This window comes from Nerophis lumbriciformis, linkage group LG13 (genome assembly GCF_033978685.3).
Source record: "Nerophis lumbriciformis linkage group LG13, RoL_Nlum_v2.1, whole genome shotgun sequence".
NCBI classification, from domain to species: domain Eukaryota; kingdom Metazoa; phylum Chordata; class Actinopteri; order Syngnathiformes; family Syngnathidae; genus Nerophis; species Nerophis lumbriciformis.
The window spans coordinates 6,981,225-7,002,227 of NC_084560.2; the positions used below are offsets into that span (position 1 = coordinate 6,981,225).

Genomic DNA, 21,003 nt, shown 5'->3' on the forward strand with positions numbered 1-21,003 from the left:
ATTTTCACATTTCTATATCATCACTCCAAAACATACAATATAGTGCTCAATTAGACATTATTTCACTGTCTTGTCTTTCTCAGGAATATTCACCTTTAACTTAATGCACAATTTAGCAACATAAAGTTAAAGTCCCAATGATTGTCACACACACACTAGGTGTGGTGAAATTTGTCCTCTGCATTTGACTCATCCCCTTGTTCACCCCCTGGGAGGTGAGGGGAGCAGTGGGCAGCAGCGGTGCTGCGCCCGGGAATCATTTTTGGTGATTTAACCCCCAATTCCAACCCTTGATGCTGAGTGCCAAGCAGGGACGTAATGGGTCCCATTTTTATAGTCTTTGGTATGACTCGGCCGGGGTTTGAACTCACAACCTACCGATCTCAGGGCGGACACTCTAACCACTAGGCCACTGACACAACATTCATTTAAATACTTTACTTTTCTTCATATTCTTCATATTCTTCTTCTTATATAGCAGCTTTAAGTTACTGTACTTGAAATGTTCATTGACCATTCCTGAGAGCTTTACTTATATAACCATGTCTAAACATAACAAAATAGCATGTAAAACCTATTTCAGAACACACACATTATACAAATATACATATGAAATCAATAAGAAAACAGGAGCTCTAATTTGGGAGTCTGAATTAGGATCAGAAGTTCCTATATAAACATTGCGCACTCACGTCGCTATTTTGTATTGATTAATACAGCTGTGCACCGGATTCATTCACAAATACAAACTACAACTCACAAACACTTTAGAGTTAGGCTCCACCATCAGAATGTGTACTTAAACTTAGAAAAAAACATAGATATTATTCAGTGAGTTGTTTTACTAAAACTAACCTGTTATACAGGAGGAAAAAAAGCACACAGAAGGTTTCAGTTGGTCACAGACTGGTCGCTCTCGTCAGAATGACAAGACACTTCCGGTCTGTAGGTGATCGCATTCAATTGGGAAGAAACGCCCTGCTGCCGCCTACTGACCAATGTGAATATTGATAAATGTGGAATGACAGCTCCAAAAACGAATTCAAACCATAAAATAAAATAAATATATCAACACAAAAATGTGACACATTATGGGTGGGTCACACATATATATATATATATATATATATATATTTATATATATATATTTTTTAAATTATATATATACATATAAATATAAGAAATACTTGAATTTCAGTGTTCATTTATTTACACAAATACACAGACACTCCTCTACTCATTGTTGTATTTGAAAGTGCAATGCTTTGCAGCCAGTAGCACAGCCTTTGAAGGAGCATAGGTATGGGCAGTGTAATATTCTGGGTTGGAGTTAATAACCGGGCGAGGTGATGAAGTTACGTCTCTTTACTTCATACTTCAGAACCGACTCCCACACTTGCGTCAGGGTGCGCAATACAACGTAAACCGTTGGCCAACCAAAAAGTAACCACAGAACACTATACCCAACATTCACCAGGAGATGGCAACAAACAACTTAGATCACTGTATTACAGGCAGCATCTGTGAAATTTAACTTGCAGGAAAGGAGTGAGTTTAGGGTTGAATTGTCCATCCTCATTCTATTCTCTGTCACTCGCCGTCGCCATGACTGTCTCTTCTTCGTCTCCTTCTTGTTGTGTGTGCAGTTATAACGTGACTGGGCCGGCACGCTATTTTTATGAAGGAAAAGCGGACGTGACGACAGGCTGTCCTCACTCAGGTTCGCACGGACCTGGAGGGGGCGTGTCTTAAGTACGGCTGGAAATCGGGAGAAATTCAGGAGAATGGTTGTCCCGGGAGGTTTTCGGGAGAGGCACTGAAATTCGGGAGTCTCCCGGAAAATTCGGGAGGGTTGGCAAGTATGAGCGGGATACACCCTGGACCAATCGCCACCAAGTCTTTATATAATACTATTTATGACAATCTGCCAAATGTATAAATATCTAATATCATTTATCACTTTTTAGCTACACTATATGGTAACAATGTTAATAACTAGAGCAGGGGTCGGCAACCTTTACCAGTCAAAGAGCCATTTTGACCAGTTTCGCAAATTATAGAAAACAATGGGAGCCGCTAAATTTTTGGGAAATTTTAAATAAAATAACAAAGTTTTCTTTTTGCTTTGTGCTATATATAAACCGGGGGTCTCAGACACGCTGCCCACACCTTTATATGGAATTTGGAAGCTGGTGCGGCACGCGGGTTTTAAATGAATGGCGCTTGTCAGCGTCATGCGTGCCGTGATGGTACAGCATATAGCACCCACTACAACCAGCGTGCCTGATCAGCCACACGTTGTATGATGTTTCCGCTTGCTCACGTAGGTGACAGCAAGGCATACTTGCTCAACAACCACACAGGTTACCCTGACGGTGGCGGTATAAAAAAAACTATAACACTCTTACTAATAATGCGCCACACTGTGAACCCACACCAAACAAGAATGACAAACACATTTCGGGAGAACATCTGCACCTTAACACAACATAAACACAACAGGACAAATACCCAGAATCCCATGCAGCCCTAACTCTTCCGGGATACATTATATACCCCCGCTACCAAAACCCGCCCACCTCAACCGACGCACAGAGGGGGGGTTGATGTGTGAGGGAGCAGGGTTGGGTTGGGGGCGGGGTTTGGTGGTAGCAATTGTGTATAATGTAGCCCGGAAGAGTCAGGGCTGCATGGGATTCTGGGTGTTTGTTCTGTTGTGTTTATGTTGTGTTAAGGTGCAGATGTTCTCCCGAAATGTGTTTGTCATTCTTGTTTGGTTTTGGTTCAAAGTGTGGCGCATTATTAGTAAGAGTGTTAAAGTTGTTTTATATGGTCACCGTCAGTGTAACCTGTGTGGCTGTTGACCAAGTATGCATTGCTGTCACGTATGTGTGCAAGCAGAAGATGTATATTATATAACAAGTGTTGGGCTGGCACGCTGTTAATACAGATTGTAGAGGGCGCCCAATGTTGTACCATCATGGCACGCCCTTATTATAGCTGTTAGGGTGAAAATCGGTGAATATTAATCCCGGGAGTTTTTCTGCGAGAGGTGCTGAAATCCGGAAGTCTCACGGGAAAATTGGGGGGTTCAGCAAGTAAGCTGCTGAGCCGCATCAGAGTGATCAAAGAGCCGCATGCGGCTCCGGAGCCGCGGGTTGCCGACCCCTGAACTAGAGGGTACAGTGTCTAACCTAAACTCCCCACCATGCTAATGTTACTATGCTAATTTTTTTTTTTTTTTTTAAAGCTCATTTTGAAACTGAGAGTCAATTAACTTGGTACTTGATACATGCTAACTGTCAGCATGCTAACATTATCATGTTCAGCTAATATTACAGCCGTACACCTCATAGTCATGTAACTTGGTACTTGATACATGCCAACTTTAACAAAGCAGCAACGAAGCTTCCGGTTATGCCGAAAAACAGATGCTATTTCAAATTAAAACCACAGTTTATTTGCCAAAACAACAGTGCCACAAATGAAAATAACAAAGCGTTTTTTAGTTGAGCCAGAAAACAGGATGTCACTTCAAAATAACAGCACAAATTGTGCACCAAAACAGTGCCACATATCAAAACCAGAACAAAACAACAAATCAGCAAAGCAGCTTGTAGTTGCACCAGAAAACAAGATGTAACTTCAAAATAAAAGCATGTTTTTTGCGACAAAACACAGTGCCACATAAATCGAAACCAGAACAAAACAGCTTTTATTTGAGCCGGAAAACAGGATGTTACTTCAAAATAAAAGCACGGTTTGTGCGCCAAAACCCAGTGCCACAAATCAAAAACCAGAACGAAGCAGCTTGTAGTTGCGCCAGGAAACAGGATTTTACTTCAAAATAAAAGCACAGACTATGCGCCAAAACACAGTGCCACATATCAAAACCACAACAAAGTAACAAAGCAGCTTCCGGCTCTGCAGGAAAACTGGATGTTACTGCAAAATAAAAACACAGTTTATGTGTCAAAACACAGCGCCCCAAATCAAAACCAGAACAAAACAAGAAAGCAGCAAAGCAGCTTCCAGTTGCGCCAGGAAACAGGATATTACTTCAAAATAAAAGCAAATGGGACCAGGAAATTTGACTCAAGTGTTCACTGAGAGTTGAAAACTATAAAGTGTTTTACAATCTATATTCACACATTTAATGAACTAGTAAAGTATACATATAGCAATGCTAATATTTGGTTACATGTCCCCCCCACCTCCACAACCCACACGGCAACCATGAGAAGGACAAGCTGTAGAAAATGGATGGATCATTTGATAAAACCATTCATGTGGGTTAACTTCCTTATTCTAACAAACCTGCCACCTGTTCTTCCTCATCACTAGATGTTTCCATCACAACTTCATCATCTTCACGAGTCTCCTTTCTTAAATCTAAATACAGTTTTCGAGCTGTACATTCGTCCACTGGAACTCTCCAACCATTTTCAGTCCTAATGAGCTCCCAGCGGATGAAGAGTGTTTCATCACAGGGGTACCGCCCTCTTGGGGTACACCACCTCCTCCTGCACTCATCAATATCCTCTGGGAGAACAGTTTGGAGTTTGTCCTCTGCTGGTCCATCACGTTGTGACGTGAGTATGTTCCTATTGAATTTTCCAACAAACTCCTTCAGCTGATCCTACAAGACAAAACATGAGAATATTAGCAGACTTTTGGGAGAGGGGAAATGGATCGGATGGTTCTTGGGACTGGATCGCTGCTCCGCTGGCTTATGTATGGATGTGTTTGTTCATATATTGGTGTGTGTATGTGTATTTGTATGTATGTATGTGTGTGTGTGTGTACATGTGTATAGCTGTATATGCGTGTGTGTGTGTGTGCGTGTGTGTGTGTGTGTGTGTACGTATACATGCATGTATATTTTAATATGTGTATGGATGTGTGTACGTGTATATATGTGTGTGTGCGTGTGTGTATATATACATGCATGTATCTGTATATACATATATATGTATGTGTATGTATACAGTATCCGTATAGCTGTATATGTGTGTGCGTGCGTGTGTGCGTGTGTGTATATATACATGCATGTATATATGTATACGCACACATATATATATATATATATATATATATGTATATATGTATATATATATATATATGTATATATATATGTATATATGTATATATATATATATATATATATATATATATATACTTTTATATATATATATATATATATATATATATACTTATATATATATATATACTGTACATATATATATATATATATACATATATATATATATGTGTGTGTGTGTGTGTGTGTATACGTGCATGTATATATGTATACATACATCGTATATATATATATATATATATATATATATATATATATATATATATATATATATATATATATATATATATATATATATATATATATATCATACTTGCCAACCTTGAGACCTCCGATTTCAGGAGGTGGGGGGTGGGGGCGTGGTCGGGGTGGGGCGGGGGCGTGGTTGGGGGCGGGGCTAAGAGGGGAAGAGTATATTTACAGCTAGAATTCACCAAGTCAAGTATTTCATATATATATATATATATATATATATATATATATATATACATATATATATATATATATATATAGAATAGTGAATTCTAGCTATATATATTTTATTATTTTATATATATATACATATATATATATATATATATATATATATATATATATATATATATATATATATATATATATATATATATATATATATATATATATATATATACACAGGTAAAAGCCAGTAAATTAGAATATTTTGAAAAACTTGATTTATTTCAGTAATTGCATTCAAAAGGTGTAACTTGTACATTATATTTATTCATTGCACACAGACTGATGCATTCAAATGTTTATTTCATTTAATTTTGATGATTTGAAGTGGCAACAAATGAAAATCCAAAATTCCGTGTGTCACAAAATTAGAATATTACTTAAGGCTAATACAAAAAAGGGATTTTTAGAAATGTTGGCCAACTGAAAAGTATGACAATGAAAAATATGAGCATGTACAATACTCAATACTTGGTTGGAGCTTCTTTTGCCTCAATTACTGCGTTAATGCGGCGTGGCATGGAGTCGATGAGTTTCTGGCACTGCTCAGGTGTTATGAGAGCCCAGGTTGCTCTGATAGTGGCCTTCAACTCTTCTGCGTTTTTGGGTCTGGCATTCTGCATCTTCCTTTTCACAATACCACACAGATTTTCTATGGGGCTAAGGTCAGGGGAGTTGGCGGGCCAATTTAGAACAGAAATACCATGGTCCGTAAACCAGGCACGGGTAGATTTTGCGCTGTGTGCAGGCGCCAAGTCCTGTTGGAACTTGAAATCTCCATCTCCATAGAGCAGGTCAGCAGCAGGAAGCATGAAGTGCTCTAAAACTTGCTGGTAGACGGCTGCGTTGACCCTGGATCTCAGGAAACAGAGTGGACCGACACCAGCAGATGACATGGCACCCCAAACCATCACCCAACAATGAAAATGTTGCATTTCCTTTGGAAATCGAGGTCCCAGAGTCTGGAGGAAGACAGGAGAGGCACAGGATCCACGTTGCCTGAAGTCTAGTGTAAAGTTTCCACCATCAGTGATGGTTTGGGGTGCCATGTCATCTGCTGGTGTCGGTCCACTCTGTTTCCTGACATCCAGGGTCAACGCAGCCGTCTACCAGCAAGTTTTAGAGCACTTCATGCTTCCTGCTGCTGACCTGCTCTATGGAGATGGAGATTTCAAGTTCCAACAGGACTTGGCGCCTGCACACAGCGCAAAATCTACCGTGCCTGGTTTACAGACCATGGTATTTCTGTTCTAAATTGGCCCGCCAACTCCCCTGACCTTAGCCCCATAGAAAATCTGTGGGGTATTGTGAAAAGGAAGATGCAGAATGCCAGACCCAAAAACGCAGAAGAGTTGAAGGCCACTATCAGAGCAACCTGGGCTCTCATAACACCTGAGCAGTGCCAGAAACTCATCGACTCCATGCCACGCCGCATTAACGCAGTAATTGAGGCAAAAGGAGCTCCAACCAAGTATTGAGTATTGTACATGCTCATATTTTTCATTTTCATACTTTTCAGTTGGCCAACATTTCTAAAAATCCCTTTTTTGTATTAGCCTTAAGTAATATTTTAATTTTGTGACACACGGAATTTTGGATTTTCATTTGTTGCCACTTCAAATCATCAAAATTAAATGAAATAAACATTTGAATGCATCAGTCTGTGTGCAATGAATAAATATAATGTACAAGTTACACCTTTTGAATGCAATTACTGAAATAAATCAAGTTTTTCAAAATATTCTAATTTACTGGCTTTTACCTGTGTATATATATATATATATATATATATATATATATATATATATATATATATATATATATATATATGAAATAAATACTTGAATTTCTGTGTTCATTTATTTACACATATACACACACATAACTCTCATCTACTCATTGTTGAGTTAAGGGTTGAATTTTTCATCCTTGTTCTATTCTCTGTCACTATTTTTCTAACCATGCTGAACACCCTTTCGCAGGTACCCAGAAAGGTTTCGAGTACCACCAAAAAAACTGAATCTCTGAAGACAGTATAAAAATCTGTGTTAAAGGAGTACAAATACTGTTTGTATAATAAGCATGTTTTGTTTTTTTTTACAAATGAGGGTTAAGAGTTCAGTACTAAAAAAAATGAAAATAATGTGGCTTGAATACAGTTTTTTAATTGAGCTGCTGCATTTTTTGGTTGGGTTGTTTATTTATTTTGAGTAACTTCTATACATTTCTAAAAGGGGAGGAATGTAATAGAGTGATCTATGTTTGTCTGTTGCCATCTCCTGGTGAATGTTGGCTATAGCGTACTGGGGTTACTTTTTGGTTGGCCAACGATTTACGTGGTGTTGCGCACCTGACGTCACTCAGGTCCGCATGGAGCTGGAAGGGGCGTGGCTTCCAGCTCCGCCTGAATTTCGGGAGATTTTCGGGAGAAAATTTGTCCCGGGAGGTTTTCGGGAGAGGCGCTGAATTTCGGGAGTCTCCCGGAAAATGCGGGAGGGTTGGCAAGTATGATATATATATATATATATATATATATATATATATATGTGTATGTGTGTGCATAAGTGCATGTATATATGTATACTAGAGATGCGCGGATAGGCAATTATTTCATCCGCAACCGCATGACAAAAGTCGTCAACCATCCGCATCCACCCGAATTAACATTTAATCAACACCGCACCCGCCCGCACCCGCCCGTTGTTATATATCTAATATAGACGATGCAAGGCATTAGTGAGGTTATAAAGCTTTTGCCTGTGAAAGAAAGGAGACTGATCCAATGCAGCAATCATCTGGGAGCCGCGCTGAGCGCACCTCCAAGCGCGTGGAGGTGCGATGTCCCTCGCACCCGGGCTCGCGCCTGAGGCTTCAGCGCGCACCGCGGCGCCCATCCTACTCGTCGCGGCCTAGCCCTAGCGGCTCTCGCTGCCGGCGACGGCCGGGTATGAGCCCGACGCTCCAGCGCCATCCATTTTCAGGGCTAGTTGATTCGGCAGGTGGGTTGTTACACACTCCTTAGCGGGTTCCGACTTCCATGGCCACCGTCCTGCTGTCTATATCAACCAACACCTTTTCTGGGGTCTGATGAGTGTCGGCATCGGGCGCCTTAACCCGGCGTTCGGTTCATCCCGCAGCACCAGTTCTGCTTGCCCCACACCTTTCGTGAGCGCACTGCGCGCGGAGTGACCCCTGTTACGCGCCCCCGGCAACGGGGGTGGCGGGAAGGTAAGCTGTGCGGGCGGAGCGTGCGGAATGACCCCTGTTACGAGCCCCCGGCCACGGGGGTGGCGGGCAGGTAAGCTGCTTACCTGCTGCGCGTGACGCCGGCCGGGGCGAAGGCGGACGAGGCGGGGTGTCGTGCGGTGGGCGCGGTGGTGACCCTGGACGTGCGTCTGGCCCTTCTCGCGGATCACCTCAGCTACGGCTCCCGGTGGGGCCTTCTCGGGGGAAGGGGCCTCGGTCCCGGACCCCGGCGAGGCGTCCCTTCTCCGCTCCGTAAAAGTGTCCATCTCTTTTTTTTTTTCTTCTGTTGTGGCATATGCTGCAGGTGCCTGCTCATTTTTTGTATGTGGGTAACAACATTTAACTATGTATATATATTTCCGAATTGGTTTAACTGCCACCCGCCTGAATCTATTTAAAATCTATTTTTTTTTTATTTCAACCGCCCGACCCGACCCGCGGATAAAATCTTTTTTTTTTTTATTTCAACCGCACGAACCGAGGATAATCCGCGGACTCCGCGGTTGTGTCTGCAAACCGCGCATCTCTAATGTATACATACATCATATATATATAAATATATACTGTATATATATATATATATATATATATATCTGCACTGTGTATATGTGTATGTATATATTTTTTGGGGGGCCTGCTTATTGTTGACCATTGTAACTTTACACTTACACTCAAAGTTCGATATAACGCGGTTGTTGGAGTCCATGAAATACCGATAGTGTTTTTCCCGAGATCACGTTAAACAGAAATCCTTTTCTTCTTCAAAAAGTTATGCGCGTAACTCTGCTGCCTAAACCTGCTCGGTGAATAGTTCCCCACGTGAAGTGACGTGAAGTGAAGGGTGGATTGTGCTCCCACTATCCACCACTAGGTTGTAGCATCACTGGGTCCTTCTTTTTGGAGACTTTCCTAAAGATTTACTTTATAAATTTGTAAATACGCGATAATTTGGTGAAAAACAACACGATTGACTCTGGTGGAAAAATCACCTTATGTAGAATGTCGCGTTATATTTGACCGTCTTGTATCGAACTTTGAGGGTAGTTTGAACAGTAACATTGTGTTTCCGTATAGGAAAATAAAATGCTGTACTTTAATCAAGTGATTCTTTGTTGTACCACTAAATGGAGCCGGCATACCACTAGCAGTACACATACCACCATTTGAAAATGTAATAAAGTTTGTTGTTGTTGTTGTTGCAGGTGCCCTTCATGAGTAGCGTGTTTTTTCAAAATATAACTATAGATGTCAACATTGTGTAAGTGCTGAAAGATTAATTTATGATTGTTTATCACAATATAACTATAGATGTCAACATTGTGTAAGTGCTGAAAGATTAATGTATAATTGTGTATTAAAATATAACTATAGATATAAACATTGTGCAAGTGCTGAAAGATTAATTTATAATTGTTTATCAACATATAACTATGGATGTCAACATTGTGTATGTGCTGTAAGATTTATTTATGATTTTCTTATCAAAATATAACTATAAATGTCAATATTGTGTATGTGCTGGAAACTTCATTTTTCATTGTTTATCAAAATATAACTATAGATGTCAACATTGTGTAAGTGCCGAAAGATTCATTTATGATTTTTGTTTTTTAAATATAACTATAGATGTCAACATTGTGTATGTGTTGAAAGATTAATTTATGAATGTTTATCAAAATATAACTATAGATGTCAACATTGTGTATGTACTGAAAGATTCATTTATGATTGACTATCAAAATATAACTATATATGTCAACATTGTGTAAGTGCTGAAAGATTAATGTATAATTGTGTATTAAAATATAACTATAGATGTCAACATTGTGTATGTGCTGAAAGATTCATTTATGATTGTTTATCAAAATATAACTATAGATGTCAACATTGTGTAAGTGCTAAAAGATTCATTTATGATTGTTTATCAAAATATAACTATAGATGTCAACATTGTGTAAGTGCTAAAAGATTAATTTATGATTTTTGTTTATCAAAATATAACTATAGATGTCAACATTGTGTAAGTGCTAAAAGATTAAATTATGATTTTTGTTTATCAAAATATAACTATAGATGTCAACATTGTGTATGTGCTGGAAACTTCATTTATGAGTGTTTATCAAAATATAACTATAGATGTCAACATTGTGTATGTGCTGGAAACTTCATTTGAGTGTTTATCAAAAAATAACTATATATGTCAACATTGTGTAAGTGCTGAAAGATTCATTCATGAATGTTTATCAAAATATAACTATATATGTCAACATTGTGTAAGTGCTGAAAGATTAATTTATAATTGTTTATCAAAATATAACTATAGATGTCAACATTATGTATGTGCTGGAAACTTCATTTATGATTGTTTTTTAAAATGTAATTATAGACGTCAACATTGTGTATGTGCTGAAAGATTTATTTATGATTGGTTATCAAAATATATCTATATATTTCATTATTGTGTATGTGCTGAAAGATTCATTTATGATTGTTTATGAAAATATAACTATAGATATAAACATTGTGGATGTGCTGAAAGATTCATTTATGATTGTTTTTCAAACTATAACTATAGATGTCAATATTGTGTTGTGTTGCTGAAAGATTCACGTATGATTGTTTATCAAAATAAAACTATAGATGTCAACATTGTGTAAGTGCTGAAAGATTATATATATTATGATATTACTGTAAATGGAAAAATGGTACTATAGTTTTTTTTTAACTGTAAATCCTGGCAACTGAGCTGTCAGCTTTTTTACTGTACAATCTATTGTCATTTCTACTGTGTACACTTTGATGAATAACTTGCTTTGATATAACTCAAGCAGATATTTATTTAGTTTTATTATTAAAAAGTTTGAAATTAATGATAGTATTATATTTGCTGCATTATTAGTTAATAAAGTTGAAAAAATATACTCAATAGCATGCAATAAATGTTTTTCTGTCCGTCACAATGAAAAGATTACATTTAGTAAATGATCAAATGCTTTGACTCGTATTATTTCAGGGTTTAATGATGTGTTAAATGATGTGTCTGAGGTTCAGCCTTCCCGGTAAGGTTTATTCAGGTTTACTGGAGAGGAGGCTACGCCGGATAGTCGAACCTCAAATTCAGGAGGAACAGTGCGGTTTTTGTCCTGGTCGTGGAACTGTGGACCAGCTCTATACTCTCGGCAGAGTCCTTGAGGGTGTATGGGAGTTTGCCCAACCAGTCTACATGTGCTTTGTGGACTTGGAGAAGGCATTTGACCGTGTCCCTCGGGACGTCCTGTGGAGAGTGCTCAGATCGGACTTTCTGATTGTGGCGGTCCGCTCCCTGTACGATCAGTGTCACAGCTTGGTCCGCATTGCCGGCAGTAAGTCGGACACGTTTCCAGTGAGGGTTGGACTCCGCCAAGGCTGCCCTTTGTCACCCATTCTGTTCATAACTTTTATGGACAGAATTTCTAGGTGCAGTCAGGGCGTTGAGGGGATCTGGTTTGGTAGCTCCAGGATTAGGTCTCTGCTTTTTGCAGATGATGTGGTCCTGATGGCTTCATCTGGCCAGGATCTTCAGCTCTCACTAGATCGGTTCGCAGCCGAGTGTGAAGCCACTGGGATTAGAATCAGCACCTCCAAGTCCGAGTCCATGGTTCTCGCCCAGAAAAGGTTGGAGTGCCATCTCCGGGTAAGGGAGGAGACCCTGCCCAAAGTGGAGAAGTTCAAGTACCTCGGAGTCTTGTTCACGAGTGAGGGAAGAGTGGATCGTGAGATCGACAAGCGGATCGGTGCGGCGTCTTCAGTAATGCGGACGCTGTATCGATCCGTTGTGGTGAAGAAGGAGCTGAGATGGAAGCAAAGCTGTCAATTTACCGGTCGATCTACGTTCCCATTCTCACCTATGGTCATGAGCTTTGGGTTATGACCAAAAGGACAAGGTTACGGGTACAAGCGGCCGAAATGAGTTTCCTCCGCCGGGTGGCGGGGCTCTCCCTTAGGGATAGGCTGAGAAGCTCTGCCATCCGGGAGGAGCTCAAAGTAAAGCCGCTAAACCCTCCACATCGAGAGGAGCCAAATGAAGTGGTTTGGGCATCTGGTCAGGATGCCACCCGAACGCCTCCCTAGAGAGGTGTTTAGGGCACGTCCGACCGGTAGGAGGCCACGGGGAAGACCCAGGACAAGTTGGGAAGACTACGTCTTCCGGCTGGCCTGGGAACGCCTCGGGATCCCTCGGGAAGAGCTGGACCAAGTAGCTTGGGAGAGGGAAGTCTGGGCTTCCCTGCTGAGGCTGCTGCCCCCGCGACCCGGCCTCGGATAAGCGGAAGAAGATGGCTGGATGGATGGATGGATGAATAAAAAATGTGGCGGGCCCCCGTGCTTTGAGTTTGACAGCTGTGTTATAAGACATTTATTTTATATTTACCTGGATGATGTGGAGGAAGCAGAACTGTATGAGGTTCTTGTCCAAATCTTTTCCTGTGAAATGTCCTAATTCTCCAAGATTTGCAAAACAGTACTTCCATGGCGTACATGTGTGTAACCACATGTGACGTCTCAAGCTGAATCCATCCATCACACTGTCCTCCCCAGCATAACAGTCTGTATGATTCCTACGCAGGAAAGTTTGTGCTGTTATGATGTGTTCATTTTCTCTACTTGGTTTGAACAGCAGTCGCTGTGGACAACCTCCAATACGAGTCACTGTGTCCAGGAAGTGGTTGAGAAATACTGCAGGATCACCGTCATTATTGTCTGCTTCCATCCACAATATGGTTTCACTAAATATGTCAGTGCAGGCACTAATTGTAATACCATACGGCTTCAGTTCGTCATATAAGTCCAAAAACCATAACTCGTTGGGATTCTTGATTTTGTATAACTCCATCATTTTCTTTCTATCTTGTAAATATTCATGATATGCTGTGGAAACAAAATGCATCAGTTAGTGTAATCACTGATCTACAAAACCCAAAAGCAGTCAAGTTGTCACGTTGTGTAAATGGTAAATAAAAAGAGAATACAATGATTTGCAAATCATTTTCAACTTATGAACTGAATAGACTGCAAAGACAAGATATTTCATGTTTTTTTTTTGCAAATAATCATGAACTTAGAATTTAATGGCAGCAACACATTGCAAAAAAGTTGTCACAGGGGCATTTTTACCAGTGTGTTACATAAAGGTTTGGGAACTGAGGAGACACATTTTTGAAGTGGAATTATTTCCCATTCTTGCTTGATGTACAGCTTAAGTTGTTCAACAGTCTCCCTTCTGCTATTCTAGGCTTCATAATGCACCACACATTTTCAATGGGAGACAGGTCTGGACTACAGGCAGGCCAGTCTAGTACCCGCACTCTTTTACTACGAAGCCACGCTGTTGTAACACGTGGCTTGGCATTGACTTGCTGAAATAAGCAGGGGCGTCCATGATAACGTTGCTTGGATGGTAACATATGTTGCTCCAAAAGCTGTATGTATCTTTCAGCACTAATGGTGCCTTCACAGATGTGTAAGTTACCCATGTCTTGGGCACTAATACACCCCCATACCATCACAGGTGCTGGCTTTTCAACTTTGACCCTAGAACAGTCCGGATGGTCATTTTCCTCGTTGGTCCGGAGGACACAACGTCCACAGTTTCCAAAAACACTTAAAAATGCGGACTCGTCAGATCACAGAACACTTTTCCACTTTGGATCAGTCCATCTTAGATGTGCTCAGGCCCAGCGAAGCCGGAAGCATTTCTGGGTGTTGTTGATAAATGTCATTGGCTTTACATGGTAGAGTTTTAACTTGCACTTAAAGTTAAAGTTAAAGTACCAATGATTGTCACACACACACTAGGTGTGGCGAAGTAGCGACCAACTGTAGTTACTGACAGTGGTTTTCTGAAAACGTCCTGAGCCCATGTGGTGATATCCTTTACGCACTGATGTCAGTTTTTGATGCAGTACCGCCTGAGGCATCGAAGGTCACAGGCATTCAATTTTGGTTTTCGGTTTTGCCGCTTACATGCAGTGATTTCTCCAGATTCTCTGAACCTTTTGATGATATTACGGAGCGTAGATGGTGAAATCCCTCAATTCCTTGCAATAGCTGGTTGAAGAAATATTGTTTTTAAACAATTTGCTCAGGCATTTGTTGACAAAGTGGTGACCCTCGCCCCGTTCTTGTTTGTGAATGACTGAGCATTTCATGGAAGCTGCTTTTATACCCAATCATGGCACCCACCTGTTCCCAATTAGCCTGTTCACCTGTGGGATGTTCCAAATAAGTGTTTGATGAGCATTCCTCAACTTTCTCTTTTTTGCCACTTGTGCCAGCTTTTTTTAAACATGTTGCAGGCATCAAATTCCAAATGAGCTAATATTTGCAAAAAATAACAAAGTTTCTCAGTGTGAACATGAAATATCTTGTCTTTGCAGTCTATTCAATTGAATATAAGTTGAAAAGGATTTGCAAATCATTGTATTCTCTTTTTATTTACCATTTACACAACGTGACAACTTCACTGCTTTTGGGTTTTGTGTACAGATGTCTTTAAATAACGACAACAAAGTCATTCTGACATTGTATAAAAAATATTTGAACACATTTTAATGCCATTTACTTGTTTGTTAATATTAACAATACTTTATTACATTATAGTGAATTGATTGGGATGATGTCATCTGTTTAGGTGAAAGTTAGATAGGAGATGGATTATAGGCTGACTACAAAGAACACATTTGATTTTGGTGTGGATAAAAGGTGCTCCACTGAATTTCTTACTTTATGATTTTAATAATTACATTTTTCTGTCTTCTAATACAGTGGGAGAAATACTTATCTGATCCCCGGCTGATTGTGTAAGTTTATCCCCTAACAAAGATGTCAACACTCCAGAATGTTGTCTATAATACTTCATCAGAGAGATTGATATCAACAAAACATCCAAAAGAACAAAATAAAAGTACAGTAAGATTTATTGCCTTTAAAATTGTATTGTGCATATATTTGTAATTAAGTCAATTTACAAAATCAGGACAGGATCTAGTCTTAGACTTATATTGGTCACATCTGGTTTAGACTTATATTGGTCACATCTAGTCTTAGACTTAGATTGGTCACATCTTGTCTTAGACTTACAGTAGATTGGTCACATCTAGTCTTAGATTTAGATTGGCCAGGTCTAGTCTTAAACTTAGATTGGTCAGGTCTAGTCTTAGACTTAGATTGGTCACATGCAGTCCTAGACTTAGGTTGGTCACATCTAGTCTTAGGCTATGGTTGGTCACATCGAGTCTTAGACTTAGATTGGTCAGGTCTAGTCTTAGACTGAGATTGGTCACATCTAGTCTTAGACTTAGGTTGGTCACATCTAGTGTTAGACTTAGATTGGTCACATCTAGTGTTAGACTGAGATTGGTCACATCTAGTCTTAAATGGTTATTTTCTTACCGTATTATGGATTTCAGATGATCATACATGATAGCTAATATGTTGTATTACTAACAAGTGAACTCAGTATGGAAACTACTAACATTGAAGCCAGTCTTAGGCTATGGTTGGTCACGTCTAGTCTTAGACTTAGATTGGTCACCTCCAGTCTTAGACTTAGATTGGTCACATCTGGTTTAGACTTATATTGGTCACATCTAGTCTTAGACTTAGATTGGTCACATCTGGTTTGGACTTATATTGGTCACATCTTGTCATAGACTTACATTAAATTGGTCACATCTAGTCTTAGACTTAGATTGGCCAGGTCTAGTCTTAAACTTAGATTGGTCAGGTCTAGTCTTAGACTTAAATTGGTCACATGCAGTCCTAGACTTAGGTTGGTCACATCTAGTCTTAGGCTATGGTTGGTCACATCTAGTCTTAGACTTAGATTGGTCAGGTCTAGTCTTAGACTGAGATTGGTCACATCTAGTCTTAGACTTAGGTTGGTCTTATATAGTCTTAGACTTAGATTGCTCAGGTGTATTATTTGACTGAGATTGGTCACATTTAGTCTTATACTTAGATTGGTCACATCTAGTCTTAGACTTAGATTGGTCACATCTAGTGTTAGACTTAGATTGGTCACATCTAGTGTTAGACTGAGATTGGTCACATCTAGTCTTAAATGGTTATTTTCTTACCGTATTATGGATTTCAGATGATCATACATGATATCTAACATGTTGTATTACTAACAAGTGAACTCAGTATGGAAACTACTAACATTGAAGCCAGTCTTAGGCTATGGTTGGTCACGTCTAGTCTTAGACTTAGATTGGTCACATCCAGTCTTAGACTTAGATTGGTCACATCTGGTTTAGACTTATATTGGTCACATCTAGTCTTAGACTTAGATTGGTCACATCTGGTTTAGACTTATATTGGTCACATCTTGTCTTAGACTTACATTAAATTGGTCACATCTAGTCTTAGACTTAGATTGGCCAGGTCTAGTCTTAAACTTAGATTGGTCAGGTCTAGTCTTAGACTTAGATTGGTCACATGCAGTCCTAGACTTAGGTTGGTCACATCTAGTCTTAGGCTATGGTTGGTCACATCGAGTCTTAGACTTAGATTGGTCAGGTCTAGTCTTAGACTGAGATTGGTCACATCTAGTCTTAGACTTAGGTTGGTCACATCTAGTGTTAGACTTAGATTGGTCACATCTAGTGTTAGACTGAGATTGGTCACATCTAGTCTTAAATGGTTATTTTCTTACCGTATTATGGATTTCAGATGATCATACATGATAGCTAATATGTTGTATTACTAACAAGTGAACTCAGTATGGAAACTACTAACATTGAAGCCAGTCTTAGGCTATGGTTGGTCACGTCTAGTCTTAGACTTAGATTGGTCACATCCAGTCTTAGACTTAGATTGGTCACATCTGGTTTAGACTTATATTGGTCACATCTAGTCTTAGACTTAGATTGGTCACATCTGGTTTAGACTTATATTGGTCACATCTTGTCTTAGACTTACATTAAATTGGTCACATCTAGTCTTAGACTTAGATTGGCCAGGTCTAGTCTTAAACTTAGATTGGTCAGGTCTAGTCTTAGACTTAAATTGGTCACATGCAGTCCTAGACTTAGGTTGGTCACATCTAGTCTTAGGCTATGGTTGGTCACATCTAGTCTTAGACTTAGATTGGTCAGGTCTAGTCTTAGACTGAGATTGGTCACATCTAGTCTTAGACTTAGGTTGGTCTTATATAGTCTTAGACTTAGATTGCTCAGGTGTATTATTTGACTGAGATTGGTCACATTTAGTCTTAGTTTTAGGTTGGTCACATCTAGTCTTAGACTTAGATTGGTCACATCTATTGTTAGACTTAGATTGGTCACATCTAGTGTTAGACTTAGATTGGTCACATCTAGTCTTAAATGGTTATTTTCTTACCGTATTATGGATTTCAGATGATAATACATGATAGCTAATATGTTGTATTACTAACAAGTGAACTCAGTATGGAAACTACTAACATTGCAGCCAGTCTTAGGCTATGGTTGGTCACGTCTAGTCTTAGACTTAGATTGGTCACATCTAGTCTTAGGCTTAAATTGGTCACTGTAGTGGCGAACAGCTGTCTCGTCAGCTGATGCGCGAGCTCGCAATCTTACCGGCTGTCTGTTCAGCTTTTGTTTTGGTACACTCTTGGTTCTCTGTAAGGAACTAAACTTTTAATGCTCTGCGCTGTGGTGGCGTCTTTGTTACTCCTTGATTTGACACAGTTGACTAATTACCGGACTCGCGCACCAGCAGATGAGACGGGAGTGCGCCGCACTATACAAATATATATAAAAATAAATCGGCTCTTTTTTATATAAGCCGATTGGCCGAAATAATGCCGAATTATATACACTTTATCTGGGGTTGCCTAGGTGAATAGGGGTGCGGACGTGCTCTACGATAAAATAAAATTTTATTAAGTGGGGTTTGGCTAGTTGCCAAGCCACCGCGGTTGCGAGCTCGCGCATCAGCTGACGAGACAGCTGTTCGCCACTACAGTCACATCTAGTCTTAAATATTATTTTTTTTACCGTGTTATGGATTTCAGATGATCATACATGATAGCTATCATGTTGTATTATTAGCAAGTTAACTCAGTATGGAAACTACTAACATTGCAGCAAACAAATTAAAGAAGAAGAAATAAGGTAGATTTGAAACAAAATAATTCATATGATTAATTGTTAACAATCACCAAGACACTGCATGCAGATCTACAACCAGATCTTACCTTCTCTTCTATGTTGCTCTCTTTTACGGCGTTCTGCAAGAGCAAAGAGAGAAACTCGTTTTTTGGTTACAATTTTCATGAAAATGTTTGCACACAAACGAGGAGAGAAAAGTTTGATGTTGCAGTTGATGAATTAGCTTTGATTGCACCAAGAGATCGGTAGATCATCATCACTTTAATCTCCCTCATGGGGACAAGAGTGTTGCATTTCACTAATCATTTTTGTGAATTTGTGTTTTTAGAGAGGGCCTTTTTTTTTTTTTTTCACTTACCTTGATATTTTTTGTAGAATCCCAAGAAGATGCAGAGCCCAATAAACACGAGTGCAACGATGGAAGTGATGATGACAACCATTTCAGCAACAGTTAATTTGCCTGCAAAGGAACACAAAAGTCTTAGAAACATTTCTGTGTGCATTCATATCAAAATAACGTTCACATTTCAATATCTCACTTTCATTATTATTGATTATGTTTACCAGATAAGCAGTCCTTAGCAGTGAATGTAGCCATTTCAATGGTCAGAGGGTTGCTGACCTCACAATGATAAACTTGATGATTAAGAAACTTCCTGAGAGTTATTGCTAAATTTGGTCCAGTTTGCTCATTTCCACCTGATCTCCACTTAAACTTTAATAAAGGAGAATGTTTGGACTCTGTTGAGCACACGAGCGTCGCCTGGTATGTGTCAATCATCTCACAACTTATGTTGGGTTTGGATACTTTGTCTGAAAACACAAAGAAGAAAATGGATCAGAGTACAAAAAACAGAATTCTATAAAATATGCTGCCCCCTATTGATTTGGAGTGTAATAGACTTAGACCTAGACAAACTTTATTGATCCACCAGGGACATTTTTCAACAGAGTATCTCAGTTGCAAAGGGTAAGAATGGAAAGGATAATGCAGGTATAAGGTAGACTAAAAATGTACCATAGTAGCAATATAAAATACACCATATAATATGTAATATTTACATATTACATATACAATATATGATGTATACCATCCATTCATCCATCTTCTTCCGCTTATCGGAGGTCAGGTTGCGGGGCCAGCAGCTTCAGCAGATAGACCCAGACTTCCCTCTACCCAGCCACTTCGTCCAGCTCCTCCCTGTCATGGCGTGGACTTTGGGAGGTTTGTTTTCCCGAGATGCAAGAAAGGTTGGATCGGACATGGCGTGAAGGTAAGGACATTATTTATTTTAACACTAAACAACAAAAGGGGTCCAAACAAAAGGCGCATTCAAGCCGGAGATAAACTTGGCTAAGAAACAAAACTACCACAAAGGCAAAACTATGGACAATAAACACAAATTTTTACTTGGAATGCAGGGAACTATGGCATGGATTTCAGAGGTGTAATCAGGTAACATGGGTAGCAAGGGTAACAGAAGCAATGTCGCCAGGATGACCAACTGAAAATGACAGGCTTAAATAGTAGTCTCTGATGAGCAACAGGTGCACGAAAAGGCAGGTGAAAATCATAAGTAACCATGGTGACTAAACTCAGGAAGTGCATAACCAGGAACTAAAAGGAGTCCAAAACAAACCGATAACACAAAACATGATCCGACCACGGATCATGACACTCCCGCATTACTGAAGACGCCACACCGGTCCGCCTGTCGATCTCACGATCCACTCTTTCCTCACTCGTGAACAAGACTCCGAGGTACTTGAGGTATACCGATATATTATATTATTATATTATATCATATTTTTATATAATATATCCAATATATAACAAATCCCAATTACCATGTACAATATTATAGTATATGTAACAGCTGCAGCAACAACAAAAAAGGACAGCATAAAATAGAGAGTAAATCCAGCAGTGTCATGTCTTTTGATCATGTTTTGTTTGGCTATGTTCTGTTTGGTTTTTGGACTCTTTTAGTTTCTGTTTTCACTCCCTTGCTTTGTCACCATGACGACCATTAGTTTCACCTGTTT

The 21,003-nt window shown here is 39.4% G+C and overlaps 1 protein-coding gene across 1 annotated transcript; it reads right to left on the bottom strand.

Annotated features, from left to right (window-relative positions):
* Nucleotides 1-3,504: 3,504 nt before the first annotated feature.
* LOC133613252 (uncharacterized) lies at nt 3,505-20,235 on the bottom strand. Its single transcript, XM_072914571.1, has 5 exons — nt 19,522-20,235; nt 19,316-19,417; nt 19,044-19,076; nt 13,233-13,729; nt 3,505-4,639 (listed from the first exon to the last, which is right to left on the bottom strand). The coding sequence occupies exons 1-5, from the start codon at nt 19,736-19,738 to the stop codon at nt 4,304-4,306; spliced, it is 1,185 nt and encodes a 394-aa protein (XP_072770672.1). The 5' UTR covers nt 19,739-20,235; the 3' UTR covers nt 3,505-4,303.
* Nucleotides 20,236-21,003: the final 768 nt, after the last annotated feature.